The sequence below is a fragment of the Myotis daubentonii genome, chromosome X (assembly GCF_963259705.1).
Source record: "Myotis daubentonii chromosome X, mMyoDau2.1, whole genome shotgun sequence".
Lineage (NCBI taxonomy): Eukaryota > Metazoa > Chordata > Mammalia > Chiroptera > Vespertilionidae > Myotis > Myotis daubentonii.
Genome location: NC_081861.1, coordinates 15452675 through 15473520, shown reverse-complemented (window position 1 = coordinate 15473520; position 20846 = coordinate 15452675). Strand labels below are relative to the sequence as shown.

General features: G+C 40.8%; 1 protein-coding gene across 1 annotated transcript in view; it reads left to right on the top strand.

Moving 5' to 3' along the window:
- The window catches only part of AFF2 (ALF transcription elongation factor 2), a 633956-nt gene that overhangs the window by 393890 nt on the left and 219220 nt on the right, over positions 1 to 20846 (top strand). Inside the window, exon 4 of the mRNA XM_059678586.1 lies at positions 12982 to 13026. Coding sequence (XP_059534569.1) covers positions 12982 to 13026 — 45 coding nt within the window. The remainder of the gene's footprint in view (positions 1 to 12981; positions 13027 to 20846) is intronic.

The window sequence follows — 20846 nt, the reverse complement described above, 5'->3', positions numbered from 1 at the left end:
TCTCAAAAAGTGCCATGCCCTTTCATGAGCCAAGTGTTTAAGAGTGTCCCGTAAATGCTGGGCATATGGGGCCTTAGGGCTATCTCTCCAGCTAACTGGAGATGCTAAGTAAGATACAGGGGAAGTTTAACAAACAGGAACTTCTTGTACTTGTTCTATTGATTTTTCTGCCAACAAAAAAAAGTGTAACAAATTGTGGTGTTTTCAAATAAAAGCATTGGGAATAAACTTTGATTTTAGAAAATGATTTCCTGGCCAGACATGCGGTTGCATTTGAGGAAAGGGTGGATATAGCAGGAGATAAGTAACAATGCCAGGTCACTTAACAAAGCAGGAAGGGTAAGGGCCAGGGTTGTAAACCATTATTTATAATTGAACAAAGTGGTGATTTAACAACTTTCCATTCTCAAATATGAGACCATCCTCATGGTAATCAAACTATTACTCTGAAACAGTTTGCTTATCAGGAGACCAATTTGAGATTATGACCTGAAAATGGAAATTGTCTTTCAATTCATTTGAATTGCAAACAGGGTAGAAAACCTATAGCTACTGTGGCATATTTTTAAAGCAAAATCAGGCACCTACATTGACATCCTATTTACATTTCTTTCAGAAGAAAAAAAAATCAGGTGAAAGATATCAAAAACACATTTCACAGCAGGCAAATTAATTGGTTTTACAGTATTTGAATGGAGGGTTTGTCAAATAAAACATGCCTTGACAGTTAATAGTGTCATTTAGAGCCAGAAAATCATTGGCTTATTTGTTATTGGATAAAAAGAAGGCAAACATTTTGTATTAGGAACTTTTTTATGTGTTTAAAATCCTCATTAGAGATTAATGGACATGCTTACTTAGCATAGCTTCATTAATTTAAGACTAAATAGTCACTGCTGTATTTCAATCTCAGTGTTCTTAACATTTTTTTTTTACTTCTTTTTAATTAGATCTTGCATTTGAGTTTGGTCTCTACATCATTGGAGATGTAGAATTAATTAATGAGATGTATAAATCTAATGGAAGTAAGTTATTCTTAGCAATCATTTCATTTTAGTGAGCAGTTAAACCACATGTAAGTGGGTGCAGATCTAAGAGATTTAAGAAGTATAGAAAAAAAATGTGAACTTCCCTGAATATATTTAGCACTGTCACTTGGCATTAATAGATAAAAGTGTTTTAATTAGAGTTATAAATAATAGGGGAGCTGGCCAGGATTCAGTTCCTATGCACACAGATTGTTCTTTAGGATCATCACTGTCAAAGAAGAGCAATTGTAATACTGTTTCAGTGGAACCGCAGTGTCATCCACTGGCAATTAAGACAATCCTAAGTGCAGGGTTTAGAGAATTAAGAAGGTGTCAAGTTCATTAGAGGTTAGTATGAAAGTGGAGCCATTTTCTATCAAGTACATTCTGTTGTCACATTTTATTGAGGGCATATATGGGCACAATTTATAAAGATTATTTTACTTACACTGCTTTAAGGAAATTTTAGCTAGTAAAAAGTCTAACTGAAATCCAGATTTCTTGATTTATTAATTTCTTGATTTATTAATAAATCATTAGCTATGTATTTAGAAGACTGAAGTAGTTCCTTTAGGTTGAGGAATTATTCATGTCAAGGATAAACCTTTCTTTTCTAAAAGACTTTAAAAAAATAAGATATATATTTAAAAGGCTCTTCTATAAATGGGGTTATAGCAAGTCCCCAGAATATACCTATGGCAATGTCTTCAGAAGCTACCAGTAAATCCTGAGCTCCCACTTCATTCCGCACCATGAGGAAGTCTTTATATCTTCAGAAGCCATAAATCCTTTGAAGAACTTTTCAAAGGTGTGTTATAAAAGATAAGCATATTATAAAATGTTTCATGCTAATGATCACATAGTAAATATGATTGAAAATAGCTCTTCTTTTAACAATTTTTAAACTTCCAATGTTATATAGGAATTATCTCTCTCAAGAGGATATGGTTAATCAAGTTCTCTGTTTCTCTAGAGAGAGAGTTTAATTCATTTATCTCCAGAGAGATCTTCAAGTTCTGGGGCCATATTTGGCCCTGGGGTTAATTCCATCTGGCCTTCAGGGTAATATTATGGTATTCACCACTGTGGAATTCCAAAAAAATCATTACCCCTCTCTTAGGCTCTCTTCTTCCATTCAGAATGAAACCTCTTATATATTAGAGCAGTTGGAGAACTGAAAACTGATTAATTAGCTTATCATTATGGGAAAGAGCTGTAACTAATATTGAGGAGCAGAGTGTCACCTCCTTGGCTTTCAACTCTCACCTTTCCCACCTCTCCCTTTTTTACCTTCATACTCCTGATTTATACAGCATCTCCTTCTAGTTTCATGCTGTAGCTAGCCCTTTATCTCTCTCCCTTAAAGATTGCCAGATAATTCTATTATACTTCTCTAGCAAATTCATGTTGCTGTTCTCAAAGACAAATATTTTCCACATTTCCTTTCTCCTCTGATTTCCAATAACAGTCCCCTCATTCTCAGCTGATGACCTTGACACATGCTTCATAGAGAAAAATATGTACAGTCAGACAAGTACCACCTCATCTTCTCATCTTTAATTTCTCCACCCCAACTGCTTATGTACCTAAGTACTGTGGCTTCTTTCCTATTACAATGGAAGTAGTATCCAAAAGTGTCCATGCTCCTATTTCAGGCTAACCCCTCCAACTGTGTCTCAATCCACTCTCTCCTTCTCAAGGTCTTGCTTTTACCTACTTTCTATTTTGCAACATTTTTCCCCTCTCCACTGATTCATACTCATTGGTATAAAAATATATCTTAATATCATCCCTCTTAAAAAAAAAAAAAGAAAATCTTGACCTCCACATCACTACTACCTATCATCCATTTCTCTGCTCCCTTTCACGGTGGAAATTGTTTATGTACTTTCTCCATTTGCCCCTCTCATTCTCCCTTCAACACACTCCAGGCAGGTATGCATCCACAACATGTCACTGAAGCAACTCTTACCAAGGTTATCAAAGACCTAGATTTTTGTCAAACCAATGGCTGACTCTGCATCCCTACCTTAATGGCCACTTTCTCTCTGAAACACTTTGTTCTCCCGACTTGTAGGACACTATGCTTACTTGATTTTCCTTCTGCATTCCTAGACACTAAGAATTCATGTTTGACTTTGAAATACATGATACATGGTGGATATGCTATGCTGTATGGAATGTAGACTATTAGAAAAAGGTACTATAAATGTTCTTTTAATTCACTTTTATCTTAGCATGAAACCAGTTTTATAGATGAAGCCTATAATACATGTATGCTACATGCTTTATATGACTTTTTATGTAATGGTTGTCTTTTTAATTATGTTTGTACTAGAGGTCTGTTGCACAAAAATTTGTGCACTCAGTGGTGGCGGTGTCCCTCAGCCTGGCCTGTACACTCTCATGGTCTAGGACCCCATGGGGGATAACCACCTGCTGGCTTAGGCCCGCTCCCCAGGGGGATTGGGCTTAAGCTGGCAGTCATACATCCCTCTGGCAGCCTGGGAGCCCTTGGGGGATGTCCACTTGCTAGCAGGGAGCAAGCCTAAGTTGCAGTCGGACATCCTTAGCACTGCTGAGGAAATGGGAGAGGCTCCCACCACCACCACTGTGCTGGCAGCCGTCAGCCTGGCTTGTGGCTGAGCAGAGCTCCCCCTGTGAGAGAGCACTGACCACCAGGGGGCAGCTCCTGTCTTGAGCGTCTGCCCCCTGGTGGTCAGTGTGTGTCATAGTGACCAGTCATTCCCAGTCGTTCTGCTGTTAGGATCAATTTGCATATTACCCTTTTATTATATAGGATAGAGGCCTGGTGCATGTGTGGGGGCTGGCTGGTTTGCCCTGAAGGGTGTCCCGGATCAGGGTGGGGGTCCCGCTGGAGTGCCTGGCCAGCCTGGGTGAGGGGCTGAGGGACATTTTCAGACTGGCTATACCCCCTTCAGTGTGGGGGTCCCCGCTGGAGTGCCTGGCCAGCCTGTGTGAGGGGCTGAGGGCCGGTTTCAGGCTGGCCACACCCCCTTCAGGGAGGAGGGGTTTTTCTGGGGTGCCTGGCCAGCCTGGGTGAGGGGCTGATGGCTGTCTGCAGGCTGGCCACAGCCCTTTCAGGGTGGGGGTCCCGCTGGGGTGCCTGGCCAGCCTGGGTGAGGGGCTGATGGCTGTTTTCAGGGTGGCCTCACCCCCTTCAGGGTGGGGGGGTCCTGCTGGGGTGCCTGGCCAGTCTGGGTGAGGGGCTGGTGGGTGTTTGCAAACTGGCTGAGCCCCCCAGTGAGGACCCTCACCCCATGAGGGTGTGGCCAGCCTGGGTTAGTGGCTGATGGCTGTTTGCAGGCTGGCCAAGCCCCCTAGTGAGACCCCTCACCCCATGAGGGCATAGCCATCCTGGGTGAGGGGAAGATGGCTGTTTGCAGGCTGGCCATGGGCCCCAGCCACCCAAGCTCCCAGTGGAGACTGGCTGGAAGCAGGTATCTGGGATTTATTTATCTTCTATAATTGCAACTTTGTTGCCTAGAGCAGAGGCCACAGCCACCAGGGCAGGCAGGAAGCTTGGCTTCCTCCATCACCAGTGCAACCAAGCCTCCTGAGTGCTCCAGTTCCGTGGCTGCAAGCTGCCAGCTTGATTGGGTTAATTTGCATATAGTCGCTCTGATTGGCTGGTGGGCGTGGCTTGGGGGTATAGCAGAGGTGCAGTCAATTTGCATGTTTCTCTTTTATTAGATTGGATTGGTTATTACAAAAATTACTTTGCATTTCCCATGTATCAAAAACCATCCACAAGGTAAGCGAAGAAGTACCTGGGGGTTGACAATTAGCATTAGGAATTCACAATGAAAATAATAAATGCTTAGGAGATAAGAGAATTGAATGTTGAGAAATATACTACTACATATAATGAAATATATGTTATATACAGAATAAATAGAAGGTGAATAAAATCCCAGAATCCAAAAGATACCTGAGAGATCATCTTGCCGGGCCACCAGTCCAACATGAAGTTGCTGTTATTTTCTAACAAAATGGGAAATATGAAAACAATGGTGTGTGTGAGTGTGTTGGCATAAATTTGCTTTTATATTTGAAAAAAAAAAACTGTCCTTCCAACCTTTTGGGCGTGATTTTTACAATGTACTTTCATGACAAAATAAAATGTTGATAATCTTATGTAGATATCCTATAGTTTTTGCACTGTTATGTGAAATACCAAACACTGGGAATGTATAATATATTCCCATGCCTTTGTTGTATGAACTGGAGAGTGAGGAAGTGAATTGTCCAAAATCACACAGTTAATTCACAGTAGGGCATGTACAGGAAACTATTGTTTCCTGACTGTGGGTATGTTTTTCTTTTCACTACTTTATTAGATTATATTTACCTGAAAGTGAAATTACTGCCTTGCAATCGTTTAGTTGCTCCATACTATGAGAGTTTGATATGACCATGGAGCAGTCAGGTAACATTTACTCTTTAATAGTCAAAATTCAAAAGTGGACTTGTTTGATGTATCATTCATATATATATATATTTAGGTTAGCCTTGCTAATGATGTCTATCGATAGAGGTCAGAAATTGCCTTACTTCAGTTCAATATCACATCTGTATTTTTACAGTATCATCCTTCATTAAAAGAGATTATGGGCCTGCACATGAGATAGCAATTAAAGTTAATGGAAGTGCAATAAGAAGGGATTTCATAGGATCAAGACTAATCTTGAATGGTTCTTGTTGTGGCACTAAGATATGGACAGGACAGAAGTGTGAGCCCTGGGAAGTCAGATGCCTGCCATGAAATTTTAAAAGAAAGGGTACATGGCTGTAAGGTATTTGGGTTATAGGAGAGGCACCAAGAGCAGACAGAAGGCTGAGAAGAGCACAGGAAGGAAAGGGCGAGTTGGGTCAGAGTCTGGAGGCTGGCAAAGAGAAATAGGAGGATACAGCTTGAGTATGATCAATAGAATTAAGGATCTAGAAAAGAAGCCCGAAGAATGTATTAGGGCAGTGGTCAGCAAACTGCGGCTTGTGAGCCACCTGCGGCTCTTTGGCCCCTTGAGTATGGCTCTTCCACAAAATACCATGTGCGGGCGTGCACGTACAGTGCGATTGAAACTTTGTGGCCCATGCGCAGAAATTGGTATTTTGTGGAAGAGCCACACTCAAGGGGCCAAAGAACCGAATGTGGCTCACGAGCCACAGTTTGCCGACCACTGTGCTAGGGTATACAGAGGGGGTCTGACCATGGAGATCCTTGCCAGCAGAGACTGCACAGCCTAGGCAGGGGTATGGGCAGTAACACTAGCAGCCAGAGTGACCTCAATACCCAGCTAGGGTGACCAGAGGCAGGGTATTTGGGCAGGGAGGGGCTGTAGGTCAGGCAGCCAGGCATTTCCAGATAGGCTCTTGGTTTCTTAGGGTAATCTTTCTATATGTCCTACCTTATTTTCCTTTAAGATGAAGCTCCCCTCCCCGTTTTTAGGTCACTCTTGTATAGAAACCAGTTATTAGACCAAATAAATGAAGAGTGAGCTAATGGCTATTCAGAGCTGACTGAATTAAGTACTCTTCACTTGAAATTCCATCTGTCATTAGGTACTCTCAGCTGGTGATGGGTCTTGCTGCATATGCATTCCCCTGTTGCTCATTCTTAATGTAATCAGTGAAGAGGTGAGTTCATAATAAAGCATATCACCCACACTTTCTCCACTTCTCCCACCCCCACTGCCCCTTCTCTGTGTTCTCTTATCCCCTCAAGTCCCACTCTAGCCCACTTTGTCACCTCAGTCAGAGTCATCAGATGAAGCAGCAGCAACCTGAATAGGATTTAATAAATAGTGACATTCACAAGATTTCTAGGGGCTAATTTACAAGGTGATCAAATTATCTACTCAATGGTCCCAAGGCACAGGGTACTGACACACCTTTCCAAGGTCCTTAGAGGGAATTTAGAATAGAAGGTGTTGATGGAGACTTATGATGCACACCCTAGCAGGCTAAGGTACTTTTATATACATCAGGACATCTCAACCCCACAGCAATTCTAGAAGTAGATTTTTTTAAAAAATTCCCCTAATATACAGGGTGAAACAGAGGCTCAGAGATGTTCCGGTTTCAGAGCTGGAATTAAATCTAAGTTTGTCCAGCTTCAAAGACCAGGCTCCTTTCACTACCCCTTTATGCCCCCAGAAAATATAGTAAATTATCTCATTTATTTTCTCAAATAAATAAAATGTGATTGCTGGCTCTACCTTTTTAGTTTTAGTTCCATGTAAGATTCTGGGCAACAGGTAATTTTCGGTACTTGGCATAAAATGGCAAATGTTAAATTCCTTTGATTTTCACATTCTATTTTTGGTTACTTCTTTTCTTAGAGGGAATGGTGAATATTAGCCTGTTTTACATGGGATATTTTGACCATATAACTCCATTAAAAATTGGCCAGAAAAAATATTTTAATGTAAATATCAACTCTTTAGACACCCAGGACTGCATTAAAAAGAAATTAAAAGATGACCAAGTTGGCTGTAACATTTCACTGTTGTGAAATATTTTGTTTTCATTAAAGTGATATTACTTGAGGACTTCTGTCTGCAGCTTATGTAATATTAACTGTTCTCGTTTAATCACAGACTCATGAATACAAACTAGAATAGGGACAGGTTAAGGCGAGGCAGAAATCAACAGAGAGAAAAATCCTTATGTGAACTGGGTTTGAAGTTTTGGGAAACTTGGACTCCCTGCTGCCCCTTGCTTTTACAAATGACCAATGATGTGGATTAAAAAAATTTTTAAGGATAGAAAGCTCATTTGGTAATACAATAGAATAACCTGAGTTTTCATTTTGTTAGTAATGGCATGCCAGGGGAGAACTGTGTGCTGTAAATCAATCATGGGGATAAATGTAGCAATTTATTAATGAAAATACAAACAGAATTAATTTAGATCCTGCATGGTGTCAGTCGTGGATATTGTTTTTAACTGGACCGATAGCATAGTATTTTGTGTTATTGGTATGTCACTCAGTGTCACTGGCACTTGTTAGGGGAATTCAAGCATTCATTGGCAATTAAACTTGCAACTTGCAAGTTTTTGTCCTTTTTATTAAATTAGTGGGTTGACACTGGTGAACAAAACGATATAGTTTCAGGTGTATAATTCTACAACACATCATCAGAACACTGTATTTTGTGTTCACCACCCCAAGTCAAATCTCAGTCCATCACCATTTATCCTCCCTACACCCTCCTCCACCTCCTCCCTCATGCCCCTCCTTCAATCACTACACTGTTGTCAATGCCCATGAGTTTTTCTTTTTTTTTTCCTTTTAGCTCTATTCCCCCACCTGATCCCTGACCCAGCACAACAACCTCTCCCTCTAACAGCTTTAAACCTGCTTTACGAAATCATTACCAAGGTGGGGTATACCTAGAATAGCGGGCTTTGATTGCCAGGTATTGTGAGGCAACCTCAGGATGATTTTAAGGGGAAAAATGACCTCAATCCCTTAATAATAATGTACTCAGAGGCATGCATTGAGCTCCTCCGGGTTAACAATGTGGTGATTATTATTCTTTTAATGTTTTACATTAATCTCAATGTTTTCTATTAGTGCTAGCTGCTGCTTATGTCTCTCAATGCCACAATCAGGGTATTTTTGATATCTTGTATTACCCTAATCGCCAAGAAGTATTCTCCAAACTGATTAATTCCAGAATGATTAAAACATCCTATGCAATTCATTTATTGTTGCTGCAGTTAATTGAATATTTGATTATTTAAAGGTACCCTGATTATTTCCTAAGATATGTATTTATCACTAGGCAGATGATCTGTGTGTGGTCTCTCTGTGGCTACATGGGGTGGCAGCCTACACTGTCACATGCATAGAGGGTAGGCACTTGTGAGGGCTCTCAGTCAATTCACCACCTGCCTGACGTGCGCCTGCCTTCCTGGCCTTCAGAAGACAACATTTGTGCCCAGTGCAAGAGGGTCTTTTGGGGCCAGGAGTGAGAAGAGCACAGCCTTCTCTGTGTGGTGTGCAGCTTGCTTTCTGTTCCAGGAGGAGGGGTTGTAGAGGGGGAATGCAAAAGGACGCTGCAGCTTTGAGTGGTTAACTTGCGCTTTGTGGACTATCTGAATACTCAAGAGAGGATTTAAAGAGAAGAGAAGGTGGCTCCGGAATTAAACAGCAGTTTGGCAACTCATCGGATAGCAGTTCTAATCCCGGTATCACCACTGCTCTCTTCCCAAGTCTTCTCTCACACCTGTCTGAGTGATTCCAGAATTACTGCAAGAGGGGTGTGTGTCAGAAAAAGAGAGAGAGAGAGAGAGAGAGAGAGAGAGAGAGAGAGAGAGAGAGAGAGCAACTGGGCAAAATAGGGCTGAGCTCTAGCCTTAGTTCAGCTTTCTTCCCCGGCGCGGCTCTGCAGGGAGCTCAGAGACTGGAGTGGCTTCAGGTGGCCCCACCACTTCTCAACCATGTCAAGTCCTTGGCCTCTCACTCCTATATGGAGTGAGGACTACAGTCAGGATCTCGGCGGCTGGGAGCTTCTGTCAGACATGACTCTGTCCACTAGCCCGGTAGGTACTATCTCCTGGACACCTAAATCAGACCTCCTGTATGGTATTGTCAGTATTGTCTGTTTCCCTTGTAAATGTTTGTCTCCCCAATTTGTGTGGCATCTTGAGAGCACAAATTATTTTGTCTTTAGTTCTTTAAATACTCCCTCTTGGCACCATCCTGAGCATAGTGTGAATTCAATCCGGATTTGCTGTCTAAGGAAATGAATGGAAGAACTGATAAATAGGTGGAGGGGGTGAATGAATGCCATCCTATTACCCTTGTCATGATTACCTTACAATGTATATCCCAGTGGGTCTCTAATTGTTTGTTTTCCCATTCCATCTAGAGATGTAACTTAGAAAGAAAGAGGCCAAGTTTCATAGTTATTTGTATTAGCAACCCACAAATACCTCACACTCTTCTAGGCACCTAGGAAATACTCGCTGGTTAAATCAAACACACTTGCCATGGGAAAAACACTTGCGGCTTGAATGTAATTGCCTGGCAGTGTAAATAGCTATAGGGCAGGGCTAGATGAGTTTGTGGAACTAGTGGCTCCATGTGAATGCTGCATTCCAGTATTTCCTTTAAAAAAATCTCAACATTTCATGTGGATGCATATTTATTTTGCTGCCCTTGCCTGTAGAGTTCTTCCCAATCCTGAGTGCTACCAACCGCAATAAGTCATTATTAGATTTGCTGTAAAACCCCAGAGTCCACAACTCTTTCTATTTTGACAGCATTTCCCCAATAAGGAAATGGATATTCATAATACCAGGTGTAGAGATGATATTTGCAGTTGACAAGAGTGAGTCAAATCTTACCTTGAAAAGACAAGAAGATTGGACTTAATAATAAAGCAGTAAGAAGAACAGGACAAGGGGTAAAACCTGACTCATTGCGTGGGGCTTTGTGGGTTATAAAGCACATTCACATTATTTATTTCATTTGCTGCTTACAGAAACCCTGTGAGATTTTAAAGGAATAGGTGTTGTTATTACCATTATTTTATTTTACAATTGGAAAAAGTGGAACTTTAAAGGATTAAAGTTACAAAGTCCAGCTCCCTGGTGATAGGGTCAGGACTCCCACCCAACATTTATACTCATAAATGTTGTGTCTGCATATTGCTAATATTTTTACTCTAATTAAAAAGTTAATGTTTATGCATTTGTATGGAAAAAGGAGAACAAAGACCTTATGAGAGTGGGACATACATTTTTAGCCCAGGCAGCCTACACTGATAAAATGCAATAGCAATATTAAAGATTGAAGACTTTGCTGTAGTCATTTTGATCTTTGTGTTTGGGGAAGGTATTCATTAGAAGTTTAAGAATTGTCTTGGAAAATAGTTATTGGAGCACTGAACAATGGAATGAGATTTTATTTGCTGTTAAGAATAATCAGTTGAGTTCTATAATCTTGTAATAGACCACTATCTCCCAGTATATTGTCTGTAAGTATTCATTCTGTGCAATTGTAATAATTGTTAATGGGGGGTATTGCAAATACTAAAAACTCAAGAATTCAGTCAAGAAAATTGGGAAGTGCTGCATTAAACTAATTAGATAGGTGTCACGGAGCCTTTAATTTGCATCACGGATCTCCAAGAGGCAGATAGATTGCAGCATTTCTCAGTTATTTGGACATGCACCTAGGAAATACTTGCTAGTTAATTATTTCATTTGAAGAACTAGTGTCCATGGGATGATCTCCTTTGTAGCACTTGCCACAGTTACAGTTTTACATTAACTATGTGATTTTTCATGTCTGCCTTCCTCTTGAATCTGCAAACTCCATGAGAGAAGAAACTTTCCTTTTGCTTCCTATTATATCTGTGCCTACTGCAAGTCTAGTGGCACAGACCCTGGCCCTCAAAGATATTTCCTTAATGAATGGATAAATTAACAAAGAACTGTGCTAGGCCACCTATAGTTCCCTATAAAAAATCTACATTTAAGGTTCTTTACAATCTGTGTCCAGCAAACCTTTTTAGCCTTTCTTTCTACTGTTCTTCTACTCGGTATTAGAATATGATTGTTTTTGGAAGGGTGACTGTATAATTTATCATCCAAACTGGGACACTTTTTAGGTGGAAAGAGGGCACTATCAATTAATTATGCCAAGGTAACCCAGGCTGGATGGCCACTCATTGCTGGTGACTGTTTCTCAGCCTGCCTCCCCCACTAAGGATTTTATGCTACTTGGAGCAGGTAACTTTACATGGAGAAGGTATTCAATAAATATTAGCTGAAATTAATGCATTAACAGTAGCAACTTTAATGCTAAGTTAAGATTTGCTGATGAGTTTAACATATATTTTAACTTCAAGGGAAACTAGGTCCATATTCTAGTACCCATTTCCTGAAATATAATTATGTTCATATTCAAATATATCATAGTAACTAAGGGATTAGGACTTAATTGTCCTGTAAGAGGCCTGAAACATGTGGACTCTGTGGAAGTGCTCTCTGCATAAAACCAGCCTTTTACATCCCAAGGCAGTTAATCAAAGAGAGCAAATACTATCTTTACCCGAACTGGAGGGAGATGGAAATGACCAGATTGCAATTCTGGACAGGGTGAAGGTATGAAAGAGAGAATTAAGAATGTTGGGGCAATACCCATACCTGCACAGGTGACATCATGCCCAGAAGACCTTTGTCCAGGTGGCTCTCAAGTCCTCTGTCATGCATTGTTTTATAGCTGGTGTCTCACTTTGGTGTTTGGATTCTTGCTTTCATTATGGAGTCCCTGGAGGAAAGGGCCAACTGCCAGACATGGAGTACATTTCTGCTAGTTGATTGAATTTTGGTTGATTAGAAAGGTGTCACACTGGGAAAGATGGCTCATGGGATTAACTGTGTATTTGTAAGAGTCTAAGTGCCAAGGAAAGCAAGCAGTTTACATAGGAGTTTTACCCTGTTTTCAATAAGAATTGTAGGCATCTGGTTGGACTCATAAGTTCAAAAGAGAACTTAATTTAATCATAGAAGTGTTTCATATAGACCTCATCTTTTAAAAATCTGTGATTATGAATAACACACTAAACTATATCAGAAGGTCAAAGAGGCCTTAAAGATCAGGAAGTTGAACTCCTTCTTTGAATAAATGAGCAAAGTGAAGTCTGGTCAATGGAGAAGGATGGCTCAGTGTCCAACAGCAAATCAGTGACAGAATGAGGCACTCGCTTTCTGCACCTTGCACTGTGGTCTTACTGTTTCATTAAAGTAAAATAAAACTGGCCATTTGCAGATACTTTCTGCTTTGTATTTAATAAGGAGAAACCACATTGATACCTATATTTATTTTATTTACAATTTTTCCTAAATAGTAAAAATATTATGCAATAAGCTTCTCTGAAAGTAACTAGATTGTTTTATGTTTATTTTGTTTTAGGTAAGCCTTCCCAGTGATCCAAGCTGTGTTGACGAAATCTTGCGGGTGAGTTTAAACCTTTATTTCTGTGCCTTTTAATAATGAAGCAATATATCTGCTTAAACTGTTTAAAGTAATTACTGTTCTGTTTCCAGGAGTATAACTTCAAGACCCTTCTGCTTATACTTTCTGTCTCATTCTTACCTGTCATGCCCATCCTTTAATCAAACTAGTATCTTAATCTCTGCCGGGAGCCAGTCCATCCTTGCTCTTTCAAGGGACCTGGCATATATGGCATACGGTTCTTAATATGTTTGCTCACCTTCTTGGCACTGTGTTTTAACCAAGGTCACCTCTCCGAGAAAGGTTGAATCCCCAGGTAGGGATTTTCCCCTAAAGTTAGGGAGGGAATAAAACCCCTCAACTAAGTGCCAGGTGGGTAATTAATCACTTTAACTATGAACAATCATGCTTAAGCTACATAATCTTTACTCCCTGGAATGGAGATAAGAAACGCCCTAACCTTTGTAATAGAGATTGATAGGATTGAATCAACTGGTATAAATACAGATGTAACAAGACAGAAAGAGACAGAATTTAGAAGAGAGCCAAGAAGACAACCTACACAGAACCTACAGACAGAAGAACTTCGCTGGAGAGAACATGGCAAAAGATCCTGGACTGAACCTGACTACAGAAATTGGCAAGAGAAACTGACTAGAACCTGGTGACCAAACATGGCTGGAGATCTCTACAGAACCTGGCTGGAGAACCAGCAGAACCTCTCTGGAGATCCAGACCAGAACTTGGCTGGAGATCCTGGCTAGAGATCCTGGCTGGGCTGCTGATCAACTGAACGCTGTCTCCGTGTCATTCCTTCTTCGCCGACTCCGTCCACACCTTTGGGGAACCCCTGGACCTGCTGGGGTTGGACCCCGGCAAATCTCACCAACCTTCTGTCCCATTCTGACATCCTTATGGCTCTTTCTTTTGGAGTCTGAATGGAATCAGTACCTGTTTAAGGAAACTTTCCCTGTTTAAACACCTTACCCCAAATTTTTGCCTTTCTGCTTTCTGGGATCTCAAGTCAATGTCATTGTTGTCTCCCAATACATTGTTGATGGCACATGGTTATGTAAATTGTAGCCTATAAGGAGGGTATGAGATGTGGAAGCAAGTATGGGAAGAGAAACAAGAATGATGGCCAGTTGTGAGAAATGATACTGATGGGAGTGAATTTGTGCCTGAGAATAGCATAGAGACAGCAAAAATTTATAAATGGTGGCACTAACCTCTCCCAAAGTAAATGATTAACCAAAAGCAAAAACCAAAGCCAAGCCAGAAAAACGTATATCCTGTCTCTGGCTTTTGGCATCATGAGGCAATATGGTACATGAAAAATAGGAGTCATAGGAGAGAGGTCCAGTCCTGCCTCCACAATTTGTCATTTGTATGATTTGTACAGATGACTTCATTTTTCTGAATCTCCCTTTCTTTTCTGTAAAATAGGACAATAATACCTGTCCTAATCCCCTTATAAGCTGCCAAGTAGTATATAAATGTTTATTCTATCTAATAATAGACAAATAGGGTAATTAACCATACCTCCGCTACACTTCCCATTGGCTAGATTAGGGCAATGTGCAACTTAACTGCCAACCAAGATGGTGGCTGACAGCCACGCAGCTGAAGCGAGCAGGAGGTTTGCTTGTTCCAGTGATGGAGGAAGCCAAGGTTCCCTGCCTGCCGCGACCCGGCTCTGAGCTCCTGAAGCAACAGCTTCAAAAGCAACAATGTTTCAAGTATATAAGCTAAACAAACCCCAGATATCTGCTTTCAGCCAGCCAGGGCCTCAGAGCTGGAGCAAGCAGGACGGCAAAAGTGTTTCAATTATAGAAGCCAAACAAACCCCAGATACCTGCTTTCAGCCAGCTGGGGCCACTCATGCACCAGGCCTCTATCCTATATAGTAAAAGGGTAATATGCAAACTGACCCTAACAGCAGAAAGACTGGGAATGACTGGTCACTATGACACACACTGACCACCAGGGGGCAGACGCTCAATGCAGGAGCTGCCCTCTGGTGGTCAGTGCGCTCTCACAGGGGGGAGCTCTGGTCAGCCACAAGCCAGGCTGATGGCTGCCAGTACAGCGGTCGTGGTGGGAGCCTCTCCTGCCTCCTCAGCAGCGATAAGGATGTCTGACTGCAGCTTAGGCCTGCTCCCCGCTGGCAAATGGACATCCCCCAAGGGCTGCCGGGCTGCCAGAGGGATGTCTGATTGCCATCTTAGGCCCAATCTCCTGGGGAGCAGGCCTAAGCCAGCAAGTGGTCATCCCCCGAGGGGTCCCACACAGTGAGACGGCACAGGCCAGGCTGAGGGATTCCCTCCCCCCCACCCCCCGAGTGCACAAATTTTTGTGCACCGGACCTCTAGTTATTATGATAAATGATTATCACTGTGGCCAGGAGGAAACCAGGTAGGATTTCCATTTGGGAAAGAACCTGTGTGCCAGTTAAAATTCTGCATCCCCTTTCCTCACTTACCACAGTCACTCCAATTCCCCCTGAGACTCTCAGAACTAAGTGCTTCTTAGAAGTCCAGTTTTTGAATCAAACCCTGCGAAATATCAGCCAAAGGAATAATAAAGAGCAGAAAACTGTTTACTATCAAATTGAATAGCCACACGATTTTAACTTTTGTGGATATTCATGTAACTTTTTAGCTAAAAATCATTATTAATGACTATTAAAATGGAGTCCTATCACTCTGATCAGAGATGAGACTATCTGAATTAGGGATATGGTGGCTACTTTTATAAGATGAGACCAGTAACCCGTTAGTCATCTTTTTTTGGAATACAAGGGTCTGAGTGTGGGGTGGTTGACTGTTATGAAATCCATGAGTGTGATGTACCCTGGGAACCCAGTCTCTTGCTCTTTCCATTGAGTGAACAAAGGTCAGATACATCAAATAAAGCAAATCTTTACTTGTGTGATGGCTGTGTTCCTTAAGGACACATATTACCCTGGTCTCTACAGTAGTCTTATTTTTCCAAATGATGTCAGTGGTCTTTTATTACCTCCCAAAGGAATGCTAGACCCATTTCAAAAATCACTACCTAATCTGTTACAATTGAAATCTCTGCTTAAGAGCAACCTGGCCCAGGTGCCTAGGGGGCTCACACTGTGACTAAGTGAGGGGAGTGGGTGAACACCTGTCAGGGGCTGGCAACTCCAGTCTGCTGGAGAAGCCACTTAGAGAAATAAAATGTCACTTAAATGTGGAAAGAAAAAAAGCAGGTTATTTCAATAAGTTTGTAAAAGCTAGCACCCTTTGAGAGAGTAAAATGTGTTCTGTTTGTATAAGAGAATCTAGTGAATTGTCTTTTCTTACTTTTTTGAGGGGCTATAGGTTATATAGAAGTCTTTTTATCTGTTTTTATTGATTTATTTTTTAATTTATTGATTAAGGTATTACATATGTGTCCTTTCCCCCTAATTACCCCCCACCCTCCCACTCATGCCCTCACCCCCCTGTTGTCTGTGTCCATTGGCTAGGCTTATATGCATGCATACAAGTTCTTTGGTTGATCTCTCCCCATTACCTCCACCCTCCCCTACCTTCCCTCTGAAGTTTGAGCATCTGATCAATGCTTCTCTGTCTCTGCATCTGTTTTTGTTCATCAGTTTATGTTGTTCATTATATTCCATAAATGAGTGAGATCATGTGATATTTATCTTTCTCTGACTGGCTTATTTCTCTTAGCATAATGCTTTCCAGGTCAATCCATGCTGTTGCAAATGGTAAGAATTCCTTCTTTTTTACCACAGCGTAGTATTCCATTGTGTGTACCACAGGTTTTTAATCTACTCATCTGCTGATGGGAACTTAGGCTGTTTCCTAATCTTAGCTATGGTGAATTTTGCCACTATGAACATAGGAGTGCATATATCCTTTCTGATTGGTGTTTCTAGTTTCTTGGGATATATTCCTAGAAGTGGGATCACTGGGTCAAATGGGAGTTCCATTTTTAGTTTTTTGAGGAAAATCCATACTGTTCTCCACAGTGGCTGCACCAGTCTGCATTCCCACCAGCAGTGCATGAGTGTTCCTTTTTCTCCACATCCTCTCCAGCACTTGTCGTTTGTTGATTTATTGATGATAGCCATTCTGACAGGTATGAGATGGTACTGCCTTATCATTTTGATTTCCTTCTCTGGGATGATTAGTGACTTTGAGCATGTTTTCATATGTCTCTTGGCCTTCCTTCTGCCTTCTTTCAAAAAATATCTATTTAGGTCCGTTGCACATTTTTTGATTGGATTGATTTTGGAGAGAAAGGAAGAGCCATAGCCTGTTTGTCTTAATTAATAGAGTGTCCGCTGTGGACTGAAGGGTCCCAGATTTGATTGTGGTCAAGGGCATGCACCTTGGTTGCAGGCTCCATCCCTGGCCCTGATCGGGGCATGTGCAGGAGGCAACTAATCAATGTGTCTCTTTCACATCAATGTTTCTCTTTGTGTGTTTCTCCCTCTCCCTTCCACTCTTTATAAAAATTGATGGAAAAATATCCTCAGGTGAGGATTAACAACAACAACAACAAAAGTAGAGAGAGAGGAGGAGGAGAGAGAAAGAGGGAGTAGAGAGCTGCCTCCTGCATGTCTCCTACCAGGAATCAAGCCCACAACTTGGGCATATGTCCTGACCGGGTATTGAACCAACCCTTAAGTGCTGAGACAACTCTCAACCAACTAAACCATTTCAGCCAGAGCTATAATTCTTTTCATTTTTTAAACACCATTAATGAGTGGGCTTTTTTAAATTGAAGAAGACATATTTCATTTACCATGCTTGGAATAAAAATAGGCTTTCTGAAGTTTATGTCCTATAATTTATTACTAATTCTTAAACTTTTACAGACTGAATTTCATGGAACAACAGAGTTCTTACTATATATTTTGTTATTACACATTCGTATTTCTATTTGTTTAATGGTCTTAGTGTCCTTTGGATGGCTCTACAGTCTCTGTCACTTTTCTCTCCATCTGCCTCCATCTTGGAGGGAGTACCTTTACTATTTATCGCCAACTCTTTCCAACACCCTCAATGCTTTCCAAACTAAGCAGAGTCCAGAGCAAGTGAGGTCATCTTCTCTTCCTTACTGAAATAGAGCTATGTAGAGGAAGGAGACCAGGGACAGGGAGAACTGGCCTCTAGTTTCTCATGACATTCCATCACTGCCTAACTGTGTAGCTTTTTAATCTTTTCATCTAGAAAACAAGAGGTGATTATTCACCTTTCCACCTCACCATCCACCTGCATTGAAAGAATCTTTAAAGTGTAAATTCTTTGCATATGTAACATGGAGATCTCTATATGTTTGCTCTCTCAACTTTTCCAACCTCCCTGATCCCCACCCCCTTTTTCCTCTATAGCACTGCAGAAAAATGTATGCAAACCCACTTTATTTAACATAGGGACAAACTTCTTTTATTAACGAAGGCCAACACAAATTACCTCTCCCCAACTCTCAGCCCATCAGTGCCCAAGTAATGGAAATGCTTTTGCCTAATGCATTTTATTTTGCCCCACCTTTTTTAAAAAATGCTGTTCAAATTCAAATCAGTTGGCTTTCTCTGAAAGTTTCTATTACCATTACTTTGATAGTGGGTTCAGCGTCCTTTCAGACCAGCACTTCCACTTCTTGTTTGCTTGCACTCCAAGTTCTCATACTAGGTTGTAGCTTACCTTGTCTGATCGTCCAGAGCCCACTTGACCTGATATAGCAACCTTATTTCCCTATAGCACAACTGGTTTTCAAAGCACTTGAACATTGTTATCTGATTTTTATCATAAGAAAGATGTTAGTTCCTTACATTACTATATCAGGAAGTTGAGACCCAAAGAGGTTATAAATGACCTGCAGCCTAGGGTGAGGCTAGTATATGGCAAAGGAGAAATAGAACTCAGACTTCATTTTGCACTACACCTAACTGTCAACCACCTTATTCACAAACCTACAGCCAGCATCCTTTAATTAAAAAAATATTGCTTAAATTCTATTTCTGATCATATGTGCAAAGGAAATAAAAACACTAACTCAAAAAGATATCTGCACTCCCATGTTCACAACAGCATTATCCACTATAGCCAAGACATGGAAACAACCTGAGTGCCCATTGATGAATGAATGGATAAAGAAGGTGTGTTTGTGTGTGTGTCTACTGGAATAGTATTCAGCCATAAAAAAATGAGGAAATCCTATTTATTTGTGACAATATGTATGGACCTCAAAGAAGACAAATACTATATGATCTCATCTGTATGTGGAATCTAAAAAAACAACAAAACAAAACAAAAAAACAAAAGCATAGAAAAAGAGATTAGACTTTTGTTTATCAAAGACAAAGCAAGGGGAGGGTAAATTGAAGGAAAGTGATCAAAAGGTACAAATTTACAATTATAAGATTAAACTAGAGGCCCAGCGTAATATTGAAATTGTGTGAGGAGGCGCCCTACCTCCCACCATGTGAGGAGGCACCCCGAGAGCTGCCAAGGAGTCAGGCCTGACTGGCGCTACAGGCGGCCGGGACCCATGCGTTACTTCTGCCCCAAGCCCCCCCTGACCCTGCCTGTGTCCGCTCTGGGATGCTGGAGCCACCACGCCAACTTGGGCAGGCACCCCAGTGTCTGTCTCTGTCTCTGCTCCAGACCTCACCTGGGCGCACAACCTCCTCCTGTCTGGTCGTGACCCGTTATGGTGTCCTAGCCTAATTTGCATACACACACACACACACACACACACACACACACACACACTAGGGAGGTAATGTCCAACACAATGACTATAGTAGTATATACTGTGTGGCACATAGGAAAATTGTTAAGAGACTGAATCTTATGAGTTCTCATCACAAGAAGAATTTTTTCCTTTTTTTCTTTTCTTTTTGTTGTATTTATATGAGAAGATGGATGTTAGCTGAACCTATTATGCTAATAATTTCACTATATAAAATCAAATTATCATGCTGTACTCCTTGAACTTATACAGAGAGATATATCAATTATTTATCAATAAAACTAGAAAAAGTAAGACCAGTAAAAATGTTTCAGACACTGGCTGATTTATTTTAGAAACTTTGACTAAGAATACCAGCAAACCAGCATACGTTGAGCAGGTTTGGAGAATTAATTATTTCTTCCTGCTATTCTTAATATTTTCAAATCTCACTTAAAATAATAAAATAATAATAATAAATTACTGGTATTAATAAAATAAATAGCAACAATAATGTGCTACTTACTGTATGCCAGGCACACTACTTAAGTACATTATGTCATTTTCTCTTCATAACAGCCCTAACAGATTGTCTCATTAATCACATTTTACAAAATAGGAAAGGATAAAACCCAGAGAGGTTAAGTAATTTGCCCCCAGGTCTCTGACAATGTCATGTCATGCATTCCCTCTGTCCCTGTTGGTTTACCTGAATCCATCCACAATTCACAAGTTCCAGTTCACTTTATAATTATGGCATCAACCAACAGTTCATTTCAGCTTTTTTGTTTCCTTAATTTGTACAAATTCAGTTATGTCAAAATAATTTCAAGCAGTTTTTCAAACAAACCAGAATTAACCAACCTACAGCACGTTTCTGCCAAATTGCCCTTCTCCCACATAATAAGTTGCATAAATTCAGATGTTTTACTACTTGTCAAGAACATTATTGCTTATTATAAATTTTACAAATCAGAAACTTTAAGGCAGTAATCAGCTCAGTGCAATCCAGCCTGTGTACCTGATTTCATCAGCATTCCATTTTCTCTTGAGAGTCAAGCTACCCTCAAGAACAAATAGAAATGAAAAATAATAACAATTCTGGC